Genomic DNA, 22,911 nt, shown 5'->3' on the forward strand with positions numbered 1-22,911 from the left:
GCAACGTTGCGTAATTTCTTTGTACTCATGCACTTGTTGGGTTCAAATTAATTTCTTCATTGATAAGCAAAAAAGTGCGAAGGTAACGACTTTGTCCCATTGAACCGATGCAATGAAATGACATTTTAACTCACTTTCGACATTTAATTTCTCCAAAATGAGTTCGGTAACCTCAGTTTTTCACGACGCTGAAGTTTGCAACGTTGGAGTTCAACGAAATGAACGAAAAAAATATTTATAATTCATTATTTTTTTATTTCACGAATTATTGATGTGGCTTGAAATATGACGAATTGGAAATTCGACAGGGAACAAAACTGGAGATTTACTGGAATTATTTGAGAGTTTTTTTAGACCATTTCGTTGGACTCCAACGTTGGAAACTTCAGCGTCATAGTTTTTCTTGAAACAGTACATTCAAGAGAGCTTCATCAACAAACAGAAACATTTTTATAGACATCCATTGACCTCAAAAATGTCAAGCATCAACCTTAATCGACATTCGTCATCCAACAAAACAAATTTATTCCAATGAATCATGCAAAAGTTTATATATTTTTGTATACAATTGAATCAAAAGTATTGCAGTGTCCAAAAATTGGCACGATCATGCGAATAACTGTTTCCTTCTTATCGTGACGAGTACTTATAAAGTAAACTGTGCAATAAAAGAAGTTGACGATATAAAAAGAAAAAGCAGAGTCGGTAGAATTGATTTCCAGCTATTTTCGAGCTATTCCAGATAAGCCACGTGTTACAGAGTTTGAGAATGACGCTGAAGTTTCCAACGTTGGAGTCCAACGAAATGATCGAAAAAAACTCTCCAATAATTCCAGAAATTCTCCTATTTTGTTCCCTGCCAAATCTGCGATTCGTAGTTTTTCAAGCTGCACCAACGATTCGTGAAATAAACAATTGGTGAATTAAAAACGTTTTTTTCGTTCATTTCGTTGGAGTCCAACGTTGGAAACTTCAGCGTCGTAGTTTGAGAACAATACTTCAAAGTTTCCTGGTGATAGAGCTTAATCGCCATAACTTTGAGTTTTCTCCTCAGAGACAGTGTGTACACGAGGCCCCAGAATTCTATGTGAACCCAACTATTTATGAGATTTATTCTCACTACATTTTATAGTTTCCGATATGAGCGAGCCTAACGAACGAATTCCACTCGAAGGATTGGAGGGCCATCAAACTTGGCTGGTTATCCTTCCCACGTCATCTATATTCATACAGATATATTCGCTCGTTCTACATGTTGTATACAATTATAGATTCCTCGTGGTTTACAGCGCATTCACTCACTTCCCTCAAACTTTACGAGCCTGAGGAGCCTCGTTTGACTATCTCCTTCGCCAGCAGACAATATTCCTCGAGTGCAAATAACCATAAGCTCTCGTGTTTCGTTGTTATACGACCAAAAGGAGCCACGAAAGGTTGCTTCTCCTGCTGGTGCTGGTGCTGCTGCTGGTTCCCCCGATGCACCCTCTCACCAACGACGTTCACATTCTTGGGAGCCCCGCACGGATACAATTTATTTATTTCGCTCACTGAATACACTTGGATTCCTACCAGAAATATGCTCGCATTCATATCGAAACGCTGCGCATGGTACGATCTGACACAATCGATCTTCGAAGCGTTGAAATAGTTTTTTTCTCGATATTTCGCTCCTGTTTTATCATTCTAACTTTTATTGCTCGTTCGATACTTCTGCTTCGTTGCCACCGATGAAAAAATTCAGTTTTGTGCCTTTGGCACATTCATCGGAAGACTGAAACGCGCTTCTTGCTTTTTAAGAACAGCGGAGGGCTGCCAACAACTCAAACACTTGTGAACAATTATTTCGCTACGAACGGTTTTAGGGGCCAACCTTTGCTTCGGTAACTTCCCTATTTTTTTTAAATTTAGAATAAAGTCACTCGGATTCGTAGAATTGATTTGTGCCTCTGTAATATTCAATTGAATTCATTCGATTTATAAAATTTAAAAATGAAAACAGAAACGATAAGAAAAAACATTGGAACCCTTCGAGGTTGTTGTGGGGTCTAGCCGTCAGGGGTGAAACGTGCGGAGGGCGCCCTAGGCTTCTGCACGGAACCGATGAATTATTACCAACTGTTTGTCGTCAAATTATCGTCGTATTTGACGTCATTTTTCGACGAAAAAATCCACATCAGTTTAAAAGAATATGCATTTTTGACAAAATAACGGTTACAGCAATTAATTCTATCAGTTTATCGCATTATTTTCAATAATTTGTCAGAGATCAATAAATTACTGCAAGACGAATTAGCAACGACGTAAATAATGACCCATTATGAACACATTTCAATAAATGATATGCGTGGTTGTGCTGCCATATAATAAAATAATTGAGAAAACAAAGTTTCACCAATAATTTAAGGTATCATGACAAAAGGGATGATTTACTCCCTGAAAATCGAATTTTCCCATAAAACCCCGAAACACGTATCGACTGATTCTTCGATCTGTACAAAATGTAGTTGAATTCTTTCGAATGGGAAAATTTCATGGTACAAAATGAAACTTTTGAATTAGGGATTGTTCGCCCCTTAAATACCTTTTCCCTTAAAAAGCCTGGAGTTCGTTTTTGATGGTTTAGCTACGGAAATATTTTAGCCAAAACTGAGAAACCACCCCAAGAGGTGCTCGTCTTCGGGGGCTGTTTTCACCCCTTAAAACTGTTTATGGGGCGATAAAAGAAAATACGTGTCTCTTAGTTTTCGATGTACTATAACACATATAAATGAAATCCGGAGAGGTCGACCCGTCCACGTTTCCTTGTCAGTGGCACATCGTTTCGTCCTGACCCCGCAACGAGCTTAAGGAAGTTGAGGCATTAGAATGAAAATGATGTCACCGCTTTTGAACCGATTGCATCTTATAAAGTGAAGTGTAAAAAAAAATCAGTTAAATTTTCAGACAGTTTAGGAGCGTCGTTGCTGAGAAAAATCAATAACAATTTGAGCCAAATAACATGTAATCTTATGGAAGTCAAGACACATTCAGTGATATCTCCGTTAAAAATGATGCTAAAAATATGAAATTTTTTGGGCAACATGAGCAAGGCTTGCCGAATAATGTCAATTTTTTTTTCAGATTTATTAGGAGATTTGCTGAGATTATATTAATAATAATCTGTTTTCCGTGCAGTTTTTTGAGGCTAGGATCGTCACCGTTCGTGTTTTCGACTGAGCTTTCACCAGTTTTTCGTCTTTTTTTCCCCAACTTTTCTTTAAAGTGTATGCAACATTGCCAAACTGTAAACTGGCCTAACTTTTGAAAGGTACAGGTCATCACTTTTGGGTAAAAAAAATGACTGTACAGCCTCAACTTCCTTAACACGCGCGCCGGAATTGCAACGCATTCCCGTTAATTTGACGTCGCATTTCGTGCAGCGGACGATCCCACGATGGTCACAAGGAATTTTGGGCTTCAGTTCGCTCGGTTATTCTTGCACAAATATTCACACACCTTGGAACAACGAATCACCGATTGGTCAATAGTTGCCGCGTTGTTCGTGGGCTTTGGGACGATTCTTCCGGGATGGAAGTCCAGAAGCCTCTCTACTTGAAGTTAGTGTAGCTAAGGCGACTCTAACTTTGTACCGGACTCGTGCACACCGACGGCGGCGTATTCCACGTGGATTATGGCCCTGGGTCCCCCGATTTCACGTACACGTATACGCATACAAAAGCTTATAGAGATTGAGAGGAAGCGAATGGGGGCGCAAATGCCCACCTCGGAAGCTCCGGTCCTCGGGAGCTCTCTCTACGAGGAATTTGCCGCGATAAATCGCCCCTCGACCGGACGAGTTTCCTGAAACTCGCGTGCCATCCGGAGTTCCTCCTCTTCCTAGACAAACTACTTGCACACTGAAAAGATTCCTTTTGTTGTCGATTAGTTGTCGCCGTGCCCTGGCAAGTTAGAGTATTGCTCGGAGAGTGATATTTCAGTGGGTCCTGCTTTCCGAACTTTCTACTGTTTCGCCGTTGCTAGTGCACGCGCGTGCTTTCGAAGCGCAGACTCAGGGCTGCAGGCTTGAGTATTTTCTCTGCCAATCAAGTTTGAGGACTTTTTTCGGTGAAGGGATCTTTGTTTTTCAGAAGTCCCTTAACTCGAGGACTTACTTTTGAAAGAAAGATCTCACTTTTTATCGCGAGAGCTCGCAGAGCCCAGTTCGAGTCCGAAATCATTTTTTTCACCCAGTTTTATGACGTCATTGCGCCTTTGAATTGCTTCCACGGAGGGGCCACCGTTCGAATGAAAAATGTGAATATCGGTGACGATTTTTTTTTCAATTTCTTTTTCCGATGGTTTTTTTTGTCGCAAGTTAATCCGTTCTGCCATTCTTGAGATTTGAAGATTAAAGCATTGGAAATCGAACGTTTTGGGGTGTTTGGGGTATTTTATCTCTCCGGGGACAGGAGGCCGTGAATCTTCGCATTATTCGGATCGCACGTTCGCCCTTTTGATAATAATCTACTTTTCCTACTGCCCGTTACCCAGTCAGCTGGACATGGCTATTTCCAACTCAACGGACAGCGCACGAAGTCACGTTTTTCTCCATCACCCTCGTTGCTCGTGCTCTTTTTTTGCTCAACAATAACGAATTTCATAATTAAAGTCACAATTTTGGAGAATTTGCCGTTTCTTTGGTACTTTTTAAAATTTTATTGAACCCAATCGAGACATGCAAAAAAGTAATAATTATGACGAATAAGTTTCTGCTATTTCCCCCTCAAATTATGCAATCAGAGCCACGGATAGAAGCTAGTAGAAGCAAGAAGCAACATTTTTATCGATTCCTTTGACAGCAAAGTAAGTTAAGCGCGAGCAAAGTGTTTGCTTCCAACTAAAATATTTAGCTCGATAATCGAAACGAACTAATTTGTTTATTCGTTTCAACGATTATCGATTAGCCAATTTTATCAACAAGATTAAAATGAGTTTTGGTCGAAGCAATTGAAGAGTATGCGAGAGTGAATGAACACTCAAAGTTCGAACAAAATCATTTGTTTTTGGCAAATTAGTAGATTAAAATCTATCAGGAATCGACCTAATTTATTTAAAAGTCTTAAGGGGTCTACCTTAATTAGACGATCGAAGTGTGCCCTTTCGGGTTTTTACATAGTTCCCCCCTATTTACATAAGTCCCCGCTTACTTCCTAGATATCTTTCTTTTTATCTCACTATCTTTTCCTCGATTATACTTTTCGTTTACATTTTTCCTCATCATCCATTCATATCCCCTTACATACTCGCACAACTCCTTACTCACTTTTCCTTTTAGCGCTGTATTGTTTATCTTCTCTTCCACCCCTTCTCCTGTTGCTTCCACCAACCACCTTTCCAGTCCTTCCACCTCTGCCCTCCTCATATCCGCTTTTATTTCCCTGCATTCGCAAATGTGTGCTAAGGTTTCCTCTTCCCTCACACATTTCCTGCGTTTGCTTACCCTGTACGCTTTGCACTTTTCCCTTCCTATATTCCCGCAGCTCATCCTCGCCCATGTTTCTTTTATTTCCATTACAAAAAAAATACTATTTTCACGAATTTGTTTTGATCGACATAAATTATAAATGTGGTTATAAAAAGTTTTAGGCCTTAAAAATACACTCTTAAAATAACGACGCTGAAGTTTGCAACGTTGGAGTCCAACGAGTGAACGAAAAAAATATTCGAAATTCATCATTTTTTTATTTCACGAATCATCGACGTGGGTTGAAAAATAACGAATTGCAAATTCGGCAGGGAACGAAATTGGAGATTTGCTGGAATTATTCGACAGTTTTTTTGGACCATTTCGTTGGACTCGAACGTGTTGCAAACTTCAGCGTCATTTAAAACACACAATTTTTTTCCGTGCGCGCGCTGTCGATAAAATCTCTGGAATGGGTGATCAGAAAAAAAAATAGTTTTAGATTCAATATGTAAATGGCTATAGCGCGTATCACACACGATTTTTGATTTTTCCAAAAATGACAAAATGGCGGCCATTTTGTCCAAAAAACTACGAAAAAGCACGTTCTTTCATCGTTTTTTTGCAAAAAAAAATAATTCCACAATTTTCGTAAGGATCGGTCGAATAGTTTCGGAGATTTTATCAACGGGCCGTCGAAAAACGTGATTAAACATCGATCAAAAGTACAATTATAGACTGCTCGGATCTTTATAAAATTTGAGTCTGATACTTCTTTAAGTATGCATACTTTCAAAAAATGCAAAAAAAAAAAAATCAATTTTTTGAAAATTCTAATTAGGACAGACCCCTTAATCATTTGGCATTGGACGCGTTAGATCTGCTATATTTTAATGCAACGGAATGAAAAGTTATTTCAAAGAATTCTTTTATTTCACGCCGTGAAACGAACGAATCTTCAAAATTGCTTTTACTCGACAAAATTTGTTGTAATATCAAAAACGTGTCGATAACATTTGATCTGCTCCGCTTTGGAAGGTGCGTTTTCATAACAGCGTTGTTGTAGCACACGTCATATCGTTTCCGTATTGTGTAGAGCTAATGTTTCATAAACTCTCGTTTCCCAGCTTAGTTTGACGCTTGCAAGCTGACGTTTCGTACAACCGACACACAACAGCGTTTATTGGTTTTCCCCTTCGTTTTTTCGTTCACCGTGATCGAGATTTTTTTACCTAACCCAGTGTGTACGTTTCTTCGTAGCAGCAGCAGCAGCAGCAGCAGCAGCAGCAGAGGATTAACCAGTCAATCAGACTGATCGTGAGATCAGTGAGATTTATGGGTGTGCGAGAGAGCCAGCTCGAGTTTTCTCGTATCAGTGATCACCGAGATAAAACTCACGTCTTTCGACAATCATATTCCCTACTGCGAAGCTTCCAATGCTGCGAGCAAAGACGATTCGGAGCACATGAAAATTTCTTCAAAATTATCGTTCGTTTCCGAGCTTTTCAGGCTCCATAACATTTTCATTTAGCATTGAGAATTTTTGAATTAAGCTGCATAGCCAATGCGGTCGGCTTTGTGTTGGAAAAATTGATTAAAAATGGGCAGCTCCTCTCAAACGGCCTTTAGAATCGCGCTCGATTGCGAGCGTTATCTGCTCGACTGTATCGGAATTGGCTTTTGTTTTCCGTATAACCCGCAACCTAAATTCCCTAAAATCACGGATCCAGGCACGCCCATGAAAGAGGAAAGTACAATTATGAGCGAGAGCGCACCGTTGAATTCTCCGTATATTTTGTGTGCGACCCCGAGCCCTCCAACTTTCTTCGCTCCCTCGACAACGGGACCCCGACGACCCGGCAGAAACTCGCTAAAGCGCAATTGCGTCACAGGCAGCATGACGAAATAAGAAAAATGCTCATACGAGAAAGAATTATGACGTAGTTTCGTCAAGTTTAGCGGACAATTTGCCTCTAATGGATTCGACTAATCAAGCGTCGCACCGTGCGTCGGAGAACGGAACTACGTGGCAAGAAACGGAGCAGCAGCTTGCGACGTTTCAGCTACGAATCCTCGTACGAATCATTGAATATATTAAAAACTGGGCTCGTACGTTCGTATTTTGCGCTGCGAGATTCAATCCACTCTCGTAAAGTGAAGACTCGAGTGACTTGCACAGAAATCTCGACCCTGTTTTCCCGGCAAATCGAATCGTTTCAACCAGCAGATTTTCAAAAAGATGTTCTGACTTTAAAAATCGCTTGTTTCTTGTCGATTGACGGACATTACTAACATTAAATAAATATGTCAAGCGTCGGTGAATTGAAAGAGTTTATTTCAGCGAACGTTTCATATTTTTGCTGCTATTCTTTGAACCAATAAATTCCTTTCCTCGGTGCAATCATCAGACGTTTAATTTTTCTCGTCTTCGTTCTTCGTAGCAAATAATTCTTTCATTCGATCGATCTGATCGGTACGGATCCTTCGAACGTGGTCTGAAAATGCGACGAATCTCATCTCAGGGCGATGAAAACTATTATTGATTTTCGTATCTACATTTCAACGAATTAGAACAATTTCATCGTCAACGTGATATAAACGTACGAAAAAATTGAAATTGTGAGGGCTAGTAGAAAAACCTGGCATCGTGCTCTCCAAAATGCAACATTGTTTCGTAACTCGACTTTAATCGATCCCTTTTGTGAATAGAAAAGCCCTCATTTTCATATATTTTTCATTTTTAAATGAATTTGAACGAATTTTCTTTTGTTATGTACAAAACCTCGTATACAGCAGTCCGAATCGACACCAACTCCTTTACATATCCATTTAAATATGTATAGAGAATAGAATAGTGCTGAGCTTCGATACACCCCTATCCGATACTATTATCATGCTAATGTTTTCACTCTCCGTCTTTCTCCCTCTTTTTATTCCATTATCTTCGTATTTATACCCCCCACTAACTCTCGTCCTCTCAGTTCAATGCAAATCCTCCTTCTCTCGTACGAGATACACGTAACTGTGTTATCGCCTTTAAACGTAACAACTTTCACTCCGTACACACATTAAAACACAAGTACGCAAAGGATTATGAATTCTAATTAAGGTATAACTGGATGGATAGGCTCGACCAAAAATTATATCTTGATCGGAATTTCCGTACTTCGTGATGCAATAAAAATTTGAAAAAATTCGGCAACATTTGGAAAGTTATGAACTACAATTATCAATAATAGTATTGTCCAAAAGTTAATAACAAATTGTTTAAACAATTAATTATTCAATAATTTTGCGGTGACCTATTGTTTTTTTTTTACGAATCGAATGTGCGCATTTTTCTGAATGCTCATGATTTTTTTCAGAATTTTCGTGGATTTTTGAAATTCCCTTTTTTAAATTTTTTAAGTGGCTCCATTTGTACATTTTTGATCCAGTAACCTTGAGACTTTTCAAAACTGATGGTAAATATGTCTTCTAAAACATATCCAAAATTCAAATTAAAAAAAATTTTTTTCAATATTTTTTCAAGAAATTTCAAAAATTCACGAAAATTCTGAAAAAAATCATGAGCATTCGGAAAAATACGCACATTTGATTCGTAAAAAAAAACAATAGGTCACCGGAACATTATTGAATAATTAATTGTTTAAACAATTTGTTATTAACTTTTGGGCAATATTATTATTGATAATTGTTGTTCATAACTTTCCAAATGTTGTTGAATTTTTTCAGATTTTTATTGCATCACGAAGTACGGAAATTCCAATCAGATATAATTTTTGGTCGAGCCTATCCATCCAGTTATACCTTAATCGAATATCAAGATCATTCGATGCGAACGAATAAATAACGTCTCTTCGGAATAATTCATTTGCTTCTCATTTTTCGACTTGTCCATGCGATAAAGTTTGCATTCGCTTCAAGTTTTGTTGCAAGGCTACGAAATTTTGAAGCCTCGAGAAAATATTGACGAATATTTATTTTTTTCAATATCTTCAATGGTGTGTTTCAATATTTCGGCGAAAATTCGTTCTCAGTGTGGGCGTCAACGTACAGGAGAAAATTGACGTGTGTTCGAGCACACGTACGTTACCTCCAGTATTTTCGGAGGTCCCAAAACTACTTGAGAATTCAACGAATGTGGATGCCTTCGCCTCCGTCCTTTTGTTACGTGAAATTGAGAATTGTTCCATGCGAATTGGCAAATTATGGCGAATCGCTCGAAACATTTATTCCACTTACAAAAGCGACTTGGTGTTGTTCAATCAAATTGTATCTTGAATTTTATCACGATAAAGGGAACGTAACGAAAATGATAATGCAATGCTGATTTTATTCATCTTTTCATTGTGTTTTTTATTTTTTATTTTTTTTTTTTTTATAGGCCCCGAGCCACAGACGAAGAACTCACACGGTTTCTGGGAATGTTGCACTTTTTGGACGACACAGCGATCACTATGACTCGGCCATAGGTAAGTTTTCAATTTAATTAATCGACGTTCTTTCATCTTTTTGGAGTCGAGGATCATTTTTGATAATTTTAAATACAAAACTCGCACCTAAGCAATTCGTAAAATTAACATTTTCATTCCAGTTATAATTTTCTGTTTATTATAAATAAATATCGTAAGTTTGGCAGTCCGAGAAACGCTATGGAGCTGTCAAAAATTGGGAGAAATTTTCGTGCCATAAAAACTGAAACTTTCAATCGCTATTTTCTCAATATTTTCCATTCTCTCGTAACTTTCTCCTCGCACTCACTCGATTCCTCTCAGCTACTGGATTTCTCGGTGTAACACTTTTGCCTCTGTACTTTATTGATTTTATAAATGATGCAGAAAATTTGGTGATCGATCGACCCTGACTATCGATACTCCGTGAATTCCTAACTTTTGCAATGGACATTCCGCCCTGCTTCGTCGAGTGCGGACCCGGCAAACTATGATGGAACTGTTTCCATCACGCTTTGACTAACGCGAAAAGCTTTTCGGGCATCCATTTAGGTTGCAGATTAATTTCCGTAATTTTTCACGAGCTACGGTCAGATTGAAGTCTCCAAACTTTGTGATGGGACTCAGTGAAATTGGGTGTGCGCTAATCAATGAAGTTGAATTTTCCAAAACCACGAAGCTTCAGTAAAACGTATTGTAAAAGGATAAAAAATCATTGAAAAATCAAAGATTTTCAATCTGCTCTAAGGCTCTGTCTTAGTGATCGATTTAAATGAAAAAAATTAGGTCCAAGTTTTGGAAATTGGTAAAACCGAGTATTCTTTAACATTATTGAAAATTCAAAAGAATTTTTAAGGCGAGAACAACTCTTCGATTCATCAAAAAAAATATCGTTTTGTTTCGGAGTTCTGGAAGTTGCGGTACGTCAGAATGTTGCGTCACCATCTTTTCATTCTTCGAGCCTCACACGGATGAAACGAAAAATAATTGAGTGACCGATTGGGGTGTTGCAGATTTGAGCAAACCACCTTTCGAAGCCATCAGTCTGCCGGTCTTAACGCATTCCTCGATAGACGAAGATGAATCAGGGTCGAGACAGAGGTGAGTCACTTTGAATTTTTGTACTCTCTTTCGCGACACTGGGCATTATTTCGTATTGTCTAAAACGCGAAAGTTGGACCGATAAAAAATCAAGTTTCAAAATTTCTCTATAATTTTATATACTCGAATTCTGATTTTGATCATTTCCATTGAATTTTTCTCTCAAAGTTATAGTTTGTCGTACGATTATTGATTGAATTGGCTTCAGCGAGAATTCTTTCGACTTTCCGATGTTTCGTTCATAAATTTTCAAATCGTATGTTTCGTAAAGCATGAAAAATCCAGCACAGAATGGCTGGCATTAAAAATCGTATAGTGATTGGACCACCGTTCCATGTTGTTTGTCTCCTGACACTTCGTCCTTCCTTTTATCCGTGTTGCTTGCTCTCCCTCGTATGGCTATTTCAACAAAATAATAAATTATCGTAACCCTTGCGTCTCCTCCTGCACATCCACACACGTGTCGTACCCTCAACGTGTAACACGTCCAATATGTGAAGTAGAATATTCGTTATAGCTGGCAGAACTTAACGTCGGAGACTAGCTACAAATAACTCAACCGTTGGTGGGTGATCGAACGGGGCTGACGGCTCAACGAACATGTTTGCTCGGAGACCAGGCCACGAAGTTTTACGATGGGCTATTGAAAAGTTGATAGAGAAAAAAGAGAATGTTTCATCCAAAAAATATTGCCGTTACAAAGATCGTAGTGGTCTCCGTAGGGAGAGAAAAATTTTGGGGATCAAAACAAATTTCGTTTCCGGCAACGAAAGTATTTGCTTCGGTATTCAAATATTCCGGGGATGGGCACAAATAATTAGTAAATGGTAAAACAAGTTTTCGGATGACGCTGAAGTTTGCAACGTTGCAGTCCAACGAAATGATTTTAACCCTTGCTAGTCACACCTCAAGTTTCTGGCTTAATAGTCACACGGGGCCCAAAGTACCCCACTCACTTTGGGGGACGATAAATAATTGAAAAACTGTAAAAAAAATAAAATAAAAATACTGCAATGTACTTTGGACCTTTAAGAAACGACCATAACGATTTTATTCTATTCGTGTTATTTTTAATATTAAAAAAAATGTCAAAGAAAAGAATGCAGGAAAAATGACTTTTTTCACAAAAATTGATGTAGAAATCGTAATTTTCAATTTAAAAAAAAAATCAACTCGTTCTATAAATCTGAGAAATCATGCTTTCAGGTGGTATTAGTTAAATTTGTCACTCTGGGGTGGATCGGACCCCAGATCTTCGCATGGTCTGACTCGATCGACTACCAAAACTAAACTAACGGGCCCTTTCAAATAATAACGATGAGTCTCTCTTCCCAAAGGTTCGAACTATCGACCGAGGGCACCACAAGTCCCATTTTTTCGAAATTCCTATATGGTATCGTCAGTCGAAAAACGGCTGGGGTCCAATATACCCCGTGTCACTATTAAGGGTTAAAAGAACTCTCCAATTATTCCAGTAATTGTCCAATTCTGTTACCTGCCTAATTTGCAATTCGTAGTTTTTCAGTCTACACCAATAATTCGTGGAATAAAAAAATGTTATTTCCGTTGGACTCCAACGTTGCGAACTTCAGCGTCGTGTTTTCGGTCGCACCGACAAAACTTGAGTGCAGCTTAACAAATTTACAATAATCCAAAAAGATATCGTCGGAATAAACTAATTCATTTGTTCAATCAAACGGTCACCATCAGTCGGTCGGTTCCATGATCGAGAATCAAACAAATATTTATTCCAGTAACCAAAAGTCGCTACCGCGTCCCTTGATCAGTTGCCCGAACAAAAATTATTGCTGGCTTCGGAGGTTTGGTTTATTCGTCTTGATAAAAAAAAGTTTTTGGCATAGATAAAAGAACTGAATCAATTTACCGTAGAACCAAAAAATCATTAGATCTTCCAAATGCTCGTCTAAAAAAATGGATTTTGTTCCATCAAAATTTCGACAAGCTTATGGACGGAGAGTTCGTTCCAATTTAATTTAAAAAACACGACGACGTATCAGACAAGCCTTTCGTTAATGCAGCTCTGTCACTAAATTTGTCTTATCTCAAAATATAATCCAAATACGATATTCAATTCAGACTCCTTTGTATTTCGTCATTGAGTTTCAATTGGGCTTTCTCGACTACGATTTTGCCTGCGAAGGCAATTAATTCAACGAACGTGTAATTCGTGATCCGATTATTTTTATCCTACATATGTGAAAAACAATGGAAAAAAAGAAGCGTACGTTGGGAAGAACAATGGTGCAGAAACAATAGCCTCGAATCGTCAAACGAGTCGTTCATAGGGTGCTTTAACATTTTTTTTGTTCTTTTTCTCTGCGTTTATTCCCCATCGCTCAACTCTTTTTACTGATTTATTCAAACGCACTCGTCCAATTAGGCAAGGAAACGGGGCTCTGAAATGATCAGATTTTTGTCGACAAATTAGTGCAAAAATGCATTACTTTTTTTTTCGTTTTTTACTCTTAAGGGGCTCACGCTGTGTGGCGGTCGAATTTTTTGGGGTTTTTTCGCAATTTTTTTGCGGCGAGAAATAAAAACATCGACCTTCGAAATTTGAAGGGTTTATTTATTGGTATTTCAACTCTATAATAGAATTTTTTAACTCTGATATCTCGGGCAAATTCGGTGTAAAACTATTCCACAGGAACCCATACGTTTCTTCATGGTTTCCACGATTCCGGGGGATTGGCTTACCTGAGATGAAAAAAGCAAAGAGCGTTTTTTAAAGCAGTGGCTTTCGCCTGAACTGAAATCATACAGTAATATTAAAAATTGAAGAATTATCGCGCTTGAAAGACAACATTTCAATTTTCAAAAATGTTTCCCTTAAAACGATTACTAATGGAGCTGTGCACAACAAATTGGAGCAAACGAACGGCAGTACGACAACTGTATTCAGAATACCTGCATTTCTAAATAACTGTATGGTGAATATCTTCCTTCCAAAACATCTGTAATCATAAATATCTCAATGTTCAAATAACTGTCTGGTTAAAAAACTGTACTCTTAAATGAATGTATTCAAAAAATATCTATATTCAGAAATATGATAATGTTTCAATATTTCCATTCTCAAATATTCTTCGTCACAAACATTTGTACTCACAAACACTTGTCATCATAAATGTGGTCAAAAAATCTTCACTCATAAATATCTGGTATGTTCAAATAACTGTAATCATTAAGAGCATGGATCAGTCGACGAACCTCACTTGAAATTTTCGAAATCGAAATTCTTTGACACAGTTTGATCGATTAAAAAAAGGCTCTGTCAGCCTAGGCAGAACGATGGCAAAAATCTACTGACAGAGCCTTTTTTTAATCGGTCAAACTGTCTCAAAGAATTTCGATTTAGAAATTTGCAGCTATCTCTCTCGTACTCCGGTTGCGATATACCGACTGATCCATCCTCTTAACATCTCTCATCCAAAGTAACTGTGATCGTGTAGAACAGTTGACAACCTCAATAATTGTGTATGTGTTTGCTCTGTTACATTGACCGCAGACAACATCGTACCATTGAATTCGTGGTTGTCAATTGTTCTACATCATCACAGTTATTTCGGCTGTTTGAACATGCAGATATATATGAATATAGTACGAGAGCCCACGACCAAAATCGTGTCTCATAGCAATACGGCTAAAACTATATAAAATCGTTAGATTATACGATTTAGAACCCGACTAGGTGGGTAGTAACGGTCAAAAGTGTAGCAACTGCGTGGGAGGCAATTTCTGCTGTGTCAAAAAAAAATAGGCAGTCGGCGTTATAGCAATACGTCTGATTTACATAACATACATAGGTATTGTCATTTCATGACAAAAAAGTTCGTTTTCAGGAATTTTTCGTGTAGCGTATAGCCTGAGCGCACTTTTGAAAATGTCAAAAAAATTAGCCGACATGTTTTATAGCAACCCGGATAATTTTTTTTTTTTAACTTTTTGTATGGCTGTCGGAATTAGTGAAAAAATGTTTTCAGAAATTTTCGATGTCGCCTATACCCTAAAAAACGAAAAAAACGTTCCGGAATAACCTGGCAAACGGCGCTTGATACGCTCCTATGGCGGGAACGGCTTTTTTTTTGGCAATTCCATTCAAGTTCCCTTTTGAACTAATTATTAAACTCCCTTCAGTTCGGTTCTACGGATTCGGGTAAATGCTATGATAAAACGGAGTATCGAAAACTTTTCTGATAGAGAAGGTGCGACACTATATTTTTCTGAAATTCATTTTTTCTACATCTGCACAACTTATTTTATCATGTCGAACAGTTTTCAGAAATACTGCTATAAAACAAGTCGGTAAATTTTTTTAACATTTTTAAAACGTTCTCGAAATGTAATGCGGCAACATTTTCTTCTGAAAAATATTTTGTTAGCGTCAACTAACGCACGTTTACTTATAAACAAGATTTTCAGACGTATTGCTACGGGGTTTTTTTTTTAGTCTCATTTATAATTTTTTTAAGTGATCCTCCGGGTTCGGGCGACACTATTAACTTCGGAAAAATATGTTTCCGGTATCTTAGAGCTATCATTCAACTACCTTGCAATAATCAGACATATTGCTATAAAATATGTCGGCTAAATTTTTTGACATTTTTGAAAATTCGGTCAGATCAAACGCTACGCGGAAAATTTCTGATATGGATATTTTTGAGTTCAGGACAATCGTGGCTATCGATTTGATGCGGTTTTGGCCGTATTGCTGTATGAGACCGAAATTTTGGCCGTGGGCTCTCGTACTAATAGAGATGTTTCAACATGCCAGATATTTATGAATGGAGATTTTTTGACCACATTTACGATGACAAATGTGTGTGAGTTGTCGTACTGCCAACAAACGAACTGACGACCGCGTTATTGTAGCAAATTAGAATAAACATGAATGAAAAGTTTGAATATTCGACACAATTAAAAATGGCTTCGAGCATTTATTATTCAGGCTCGTTATTGACTTCGAAGAAATCATTGTACTTCCTCAACTTCGTTGGTAATTCCCTTTTTCCTCCTTTCCAGAAGTTCCCTCCGTATTTTCCGATCTCTTTTTCCTATTGATATAAAGTTCACATGAGCTAATTTCTAGGAAATCAACAATAAATAGCAATTTCGTATTGTTTCGAATCTTTGATTTATTCATTCGTTGATTGGGAGTTTTTGTGTAGGGTTAATAATATGAAGTTACAAGAATTCATCAGCGTCGAAGGTAAAGTAGAGGGTAAAAGAGACACCCCTGAATAATAAAATCACCTCGAATTCCGGACTCCGAATAGCCCGAAGTCTTGCTTCGGCTTAATTTTTAATTCCTTTCCTCCGCGTTCATTTCTTTTGTATATAGTTACGTTTTCATTTCACGAGCTCAATGTCAGACGAAAAATTCGACGATCAAAGTTTGTGCACGTTTTGCCGTCTACCATTATGACGTTCCCGAGTCACATTTCTCTCGCTATTTCGTTTCCACGTTTCTGTTTCCTCCCTCACCGAGAAATACACATTTCAACGGTCGAAACACGGATTTAATAAACAGCAGTCTTGACAAAGTTCTCCCGAACGGAAGACTGATAACGAAGAGCCATAAAAAGCAATTGCCAGTGCTCAGTCACTCTTTATTTTATATACTTTTCGTCCTAAAGATTTTATGTATTTAGGGCGAGTATTCCGAAGCGCGTCTCTGGCGGAAGCCGATAACAAAACTCAACGCGTATTTCCTGTGCAGCACTGATTTTATGCTTCAAATCATTTCTATCCTTCTCACGGATACTGCAAACCATCGACATTATAAAATGAGTTTATTATTTTTTGTTAATACGCATTTTTTTACATAAGCCGATCATAGAAAATCGCTGCATCAAACTGTACCTCGAAATGAGTTCGGAAAGGGTTCGCTTTGAAAAAATTGCATTACACGCTCGTCACTTTTCTCGCGGTGCATTTCAGTACTCCTAATGATCCACTTACGCATTTAATACTCTGAGGAGGCATCTCATTCGTTTCTGCAACTCTCTCTCTTCCTCAGATTTTCGATAAAATGAGTTGAAAGTCCCTTGGGAAGCAGCGAGCTGTTTGCAAGTAGGGCGAACACGGTGCCTGCCTGTAATGCATTTTTCATTCGCGTCTCAATTTCGTGTACATATGAAAAGTGGACGGAAATGAAAACATTTCTATTACATTGGCTCCCCCACGATAATTTCACTTTTTCCTCAATAAGTAATGAAGGACCATCGCAGGTTCAATTATAGCAAAGAATCTTTCTTCTGGCCCCTCTCTCACGAGCAAATTTAGGACACAATTAGGCACACAGGGAGACCGAGGCAAAATGGGGTACTTAACGAGGATATCAAAAACCAAGAAACGTACACCAAACGCTCACCACATTGGTGCATATTTGCACTTCGACTTTTCAAAACTTTTTATTTCATCCATGAATGTATGGAATGAATCTTGCAACGAAACTTTTTAGAGGTAACAATTCTTTAGTAATCGATTACAATCATTTGAAAAATCGAAAAAGAATAATGGCCAAATTGAAGAAAGGAATTTTGAAGTTTTAGACACCTGACATTTTCGTGGATGTTTTTTTAAAAGGCAATCGCAAAAAAAAATTAGAATTTCTTCAAAATTTCTGCTTTTTTCTAATTTCCATTTTTTTCAAAATCTCTTTTTTGACTCCCCTTTCCAAATGATTTTTAGAAATTTTGAAAGCATGCCTTTTTCCCCTTTTTTCGAATAATATACCAAATTGCCAGGGTGAAATAAAAACCAACTGTTTACAGAGTTTTTGAACTGGTCTCCCTTATTTCTGTTTATCAATAATCAAAGAACAGTCCACATGCGTTCGTAGTTTTAACATGAAACGTGAGAAATGTCTAAAGACTTTCAACCTTGAAGGAAAATTGAGAAAAAGCTCGCGTTCTGAAATTTCTTGTGAAAGGAAATCCTGCAATCAGCTCAATTCGACTCGTATCTGCTTTCACATCAACTAAAGTCAAGTAGATGCGAATTTATGTCAAATTCTTTATGTCAAACAAGCCGCAAATGTATATGTTTTTTGTGAGCAAAACTTAACGATTCGCCGGGTCTCTTTGGCCATAGAACTCGGAGGGCATTTCCTGTTACCCGTTCGTCGTTACCCCAGCCTGCACAAACTCAAAGCGGTCCAGGCTAGCGATCGTCCCAGAGCAAAAACATGTGCCTGGAATCACGTCCTTCTGGCTTTTTCCTAATTTCTTTTTCCGTTCATAAGACCTCTATGGACTTCCGTACTCTCTCAATGTAATTTCCTCGTTCGAGGAGCGGATCGTAAAAAATTTTAACTACTTCAGAAGTTCGATAAAACCTCTTTTTATAGTAACTACTTTTTCAGTTTTATTTATTTCGGTCGTTTATTGCTGAAAAACAAAACAGATTTCTCAGTCATTTTATTTCTTAATCCAAAAGGTGAAGCTTCGTACGATTTTTTGATCCTCGCACTCGTCATTTTTTTGCACATTCATTCTTTGTTCATTGATCGTCACACTCATATATCGAAAATGAGATTTTTATTCAATCGTAAAAGAAAACGGCGGTCGGTCTTTATCGTCAGAATCGACTGATTAAAACATTTTTCAATGGACATTTTTTTTTCTCTATGAAAATGAATGATCAAGTTGAATTGAGGCCCTATGAACACTTGTGATTTTGTTTATTAGATATTCTTCAAGTACCATGTCTGAAGAATATTCTCACGAAATTACATAAAAATCGGAACATTAGATTCGTAGCTATGGGTATTTCAACCGACCGCCATGTGCGTTCGGTCGTCTAACACTTGAATCTTTAAACGCGATTATCTCAGAATCATATTTTTTGAAAAATTCCTCTGTGATGGGCACAAGGGATTTTGTATTTCGTTGAAAAAAAAATTGTAGCAATAAAATCGAAAATTTAGCACCTCAAAAAATGATTTTTTTGTCATCGCCAATTTTTTTTAAATCAAAATTTTTACAAATCCTCCCCCAGGCCCAAGCTATTATTATGATAAATAAGTGGTATAAATTTGACATGGATCGGATTAATAGTTTTTTAGTTATAATGTCCACACCGCAACTGATGCTCAAAAAAGGTGCTACTGGAGTACAGCTGGAGTTTTTTGAGAAATTTTTTGATAAAACAAATTGCACAACTACAATGAATGTCGTTCACAATTTTTCAATAAACATTTGATTTTTTGGCGAAAAAAAAAATCAAAAAAATCAGTGTATATAAGGCTTTGAATGAGTAAGGAGCTGCGATGTCCGGAAACGAGAATGTTTCCGTTTCGTCACAGCTTCGTTTTCAGTATCACGAATTTTGAAAGCTTGACATAACAATCAATGGAGCTTATGTTTTCCCGTAGTTATTATAACTGCAACGACAAATATGCATTCGGTCAAATAACAAAACAAAGGAATTCTGTTGGATTTGAACGATAAAAACTCGAGGATTGTCAGCTTTGTTAAATTTTTATGATCTTTGTAGGAGAGAGCATAGAGTCTGGAACGGATGGGGGAACTTGAGAGCGAGCGCGCGAAACCTGTCGCTACTTCGTCTCGGCTCTTCATTCACGAGAGAACGGTCCAGCTACTCGGTAAGTTATTAAATTCTTCTCAATGTTGGTTTTTCCCATTTTTTTTTTTTACGAACGACTTCATTCATTCAATGAACTGAGAATTTTACTCGAGACCGTAACGAAAGAATGAACTCGAACGGCTGCTACGTGCACAAAATTCGAGGGATATAAAAATTTTACTCTCGATGCCAGTGTGCATTTTTATACACCGATGGAATTTCTCCATCCCTCCAGAAATATCGCACAGCACAACAAGACGAACCATCATGATGTCGTAGCTCCACTTGAATCTGCTCCTCGAGCTGATTATCTGGGAATATTGCAACCTCGTTCCAAATCTCAGCCCCTTAACTGTCCTTCTCGTAATTCCAGAATACATTTTAAACGTGTACGTGCTACTTTGGTGCATGCTTTACACAGATTCAGTTAGCTGAGTGGAGGACTCAAGTTCTAGACTGAATTTCTATTCTGGATGTGCCTTACCATTTTTTCATTTATCACTTTCTCTTGCTGAGCCATTAATTAGTGAGTTTCGAAAAAACGAGCCCTCTTCGATTGTGTACACACGGTCCTAATCGTGAAACATTCCTGAAAAATATGAAATTTCACTCGGAAGAGTTTCGTATAAAATTTTGCATATATTTGAATTGTGGAAATGCTTGGAACATGGGTTTGGCCATTTTGAGATGTTTAAGGTAGATCATGCTTGTAGGATCATATATTTTATGGGAGTCTAAATTGGGTCGATTTTTACTTCCTAATTAAAGATATTATCACTAAATTACTGTCAGAGTTATTCATTCAAAGTTGTAAATAAATTTTTTCACCTTATTTTTTGGCGAATGAAATGACAAGCCATTTATTGAACGCGACGCTGAAGTTAGCAACGTTGGAGTCCAACGAAATGAATGAAAAAAAACCAATTTTTTATTTCATGAAGTATCGATGCATGTTGAAAAACTACGAATTACAAATTACAAATTCGACAGAGGGAACAAAATTGGAGAATTACTGAAATTATTGGAGGGTTTTTTAAAATCATTCCCTTAAACTCCAACGTTGCTAACTTCAGTGTCGTAATTGAACGGGGATCCATCACTGACTGAACCCAAAATTTCATTCCTCTCTGGCTAAAATACTGTAGTTTTTTGTATAAGAAATTGCTCTAGAGAGCGCAAAGGGAAAACACAGAGGGAAATGCATCAAGAAAAAAGGGTTAATAAAAAGACAGAAGCTCTGACTCGAATGGTCCAAGCCAAGATGAAACGAAATGCCGAAATAAGCAGATGTGAGGTTATACGAGTGCTCATTTTACCAGCAATATCGTTAAATCTTTGACGTAATATATCTTAATTAATAGTAAGACAATCGTCTTGAATTTTTTCGTAGACCTTCATTATATACTTCATTGTTATTGTGTACGTTTTTCATAAACTTCGTAAAAAAACGTTCATTCGTTATATGAAAAGATGGACGATTTTTTATGCACAGTCCCTGTATATTTTTCTTCACATATAATTTATCTAAATAACCAATAAGAGGAACCCTCCAAAATTTGATCTGCGAGTGTGTCAACTACCCATTGAAACGCTGTCTAAGTTTCAAGACTTTTTTAAGAAAATCGTTTCGTGCACGAAGTATCTTAATTAAGATTGATCAAGATAATCGAGGAAGAAATATCAGTGCTTAAAAAATGATTTGAAGCCCTCTCTGGAACAAATTTTCACATCCGTTTGGATTTTTTTTCTCGTTGGACGAGAGCTCAGATCAAAAGATAACTTTCTGACTTTTTTACTCAAACACAAATAACGTTAGCGAATGGCAGTAGGATATTCAGGGATAAAAAGTTCCCTCGTTTCGAATTTGGAAATCAACGGCCTTTTATATACGTTTGCTCGGTCGAAAATGAAAAAACATTAAATAATTTTCACGTCAACTTGAGATTTCATTGGAAGGGTGGATAAAAAAAAATGATTGTTTAATTAAACAGCACTGCTTTCGAGGTCGAACGTCGCAGGCATCGTGAAATTTTTAATTCTCGCGTGGGTTCAGGAAGTTCCGCAGATCTGAGCAAACCCTTCAAGCGTGAAGGACGAGAAAGCGTATATGAAAAGACTAAAAAATGAAAAGCTTCGTACAATATTGTGTGATATGTTGCCACGAAAATGTTTCTTGACTCGACGAAAAAAGATGCTCGTCTTTCAGTATAGTGGAGAATTTTTTTTCCTCCGCAGTACACGCAAACGGAAGTGTGAATTTTTTTTTCATTCCGCACTTCCTCCATCGCACGCTCCTGAAACATCAAGAGCGTTGGTTGACCTCGAGCAAGAACCGCAATGTTGCAGAGTGAGACTTAATTCGACAAACCGGCGTATGCTCTTTTCGTTCTACAAAACCACCGACAATTGTAATCCGCACTCGCACTACCATTTTGCCGGATTGGTATTCATGAACCGTGCTTCAACCCGTGAATAAATCGTCCCTCCGATTCACACACTCGACGAAAAACGCAAATTTACATCGCCCGAAAATATATTTCGATATTTTTTATTCGAGCGGATTTTCTCTCGAGTATGGAAATTGGAGGAACCAATAACCATTTTTTTTATCTAACGTTTACCAGTGAAACAATAAACTTCGTACAATTTTCGTTTCTCTACTTTGCCCTCGAGTTTATTCAGTGTTCTGAGAAAACACAACTTCTAGCGACTTTGAGTAATCGTCACATTCAACGTCGTGTCCCTACGCTCCAAGGAGAATCGTTGCTTCATTTCCATGTGCCTCTTGTGGCCCGTTTAATGACAAACTCGAAGTCATAAATTGTCTGAATTGTTTGGGGATCGAATACATTCGATTCCTTAACGCCAGACATAAATTTCGAGCGATTTTTGTCCATTGAATGAGCGAGTAATTGTAGAAAAACTCAGTAAATATGTATCGAATCGCAATTTGGCGAATGTCAGCCCAACAGCAATAAAAAAACACACATTTTGAGCTTTATTCCATCCAAATCGATTATGAAATAAAGGAGAATGAAAATTTATTGAAAAAAATTATCGACATTGGTTTATCGAAGTCTGCGCGACCATCAGTTTCTGAAAAGACAAACGAAGACGATGCTGAAGTTTGCAACGTTCGTGTCCAACGAAATGAAGTCAAAAAAACATTTGTAATTGACCAATTTCACGGAGCATCGGTGCAGGTTGAAAAATTACGAATTGCAAATTTGGCAGGGAACGAAATTGCAGAATTACTGGAATTATTGGAGGCTTTTTTTCCTTCATTTCGTTGGACTCCAACGT

General features: G+C 37.7%; 1 protein-coding gene across 6 annotated transcripts in view; it reads left to right on the top strand.

The window, feature by feature from the left end:
- Positions 1 to 22,911, top strand: part of LOC122419533 (pleckstrin homology domain-containing family G member 5) — a 155,252-nt gene that overhangs the window by 22,930 nt on the left and 109,411 nt on the right. For all 6 annotated transcript variants that reach the window (XM_043434176.1, XM_043434177.1, XM_043434173.1 and 3 more), the window contains 3 exons: positions 9,831 to 9,918; positions 10,911 to 10,998; positions 19,519 to 19,627. In XM_043434176.1, coding sequence (XP_043290111.1) covers positions 9,831 to 9,918; positions 10,911 to 10,998; positions 19,519 to 19,627 — 285 coding nt within the window. The remainder of the gene's footprint in view (positions 1 to 9,830; positions 9,919 to 10,910; positions 10,999 to 19,518; positions 19,628 to 22,911) is intronic.

Source organism: Venturia canescens, chromosome 1, assembly GCF_019457755.1.
Source record: "Venturia canescens isolate UGA chromosome 1, ASM1945775v1, whole genome shotgun sequence".
Classification (NCBI taxonomy): Eukaryota; Metazoa; Arthropoda; class Insecta; order Hymenoptera; family Ichneumonidae; genus Venturia; species Venturia canescens.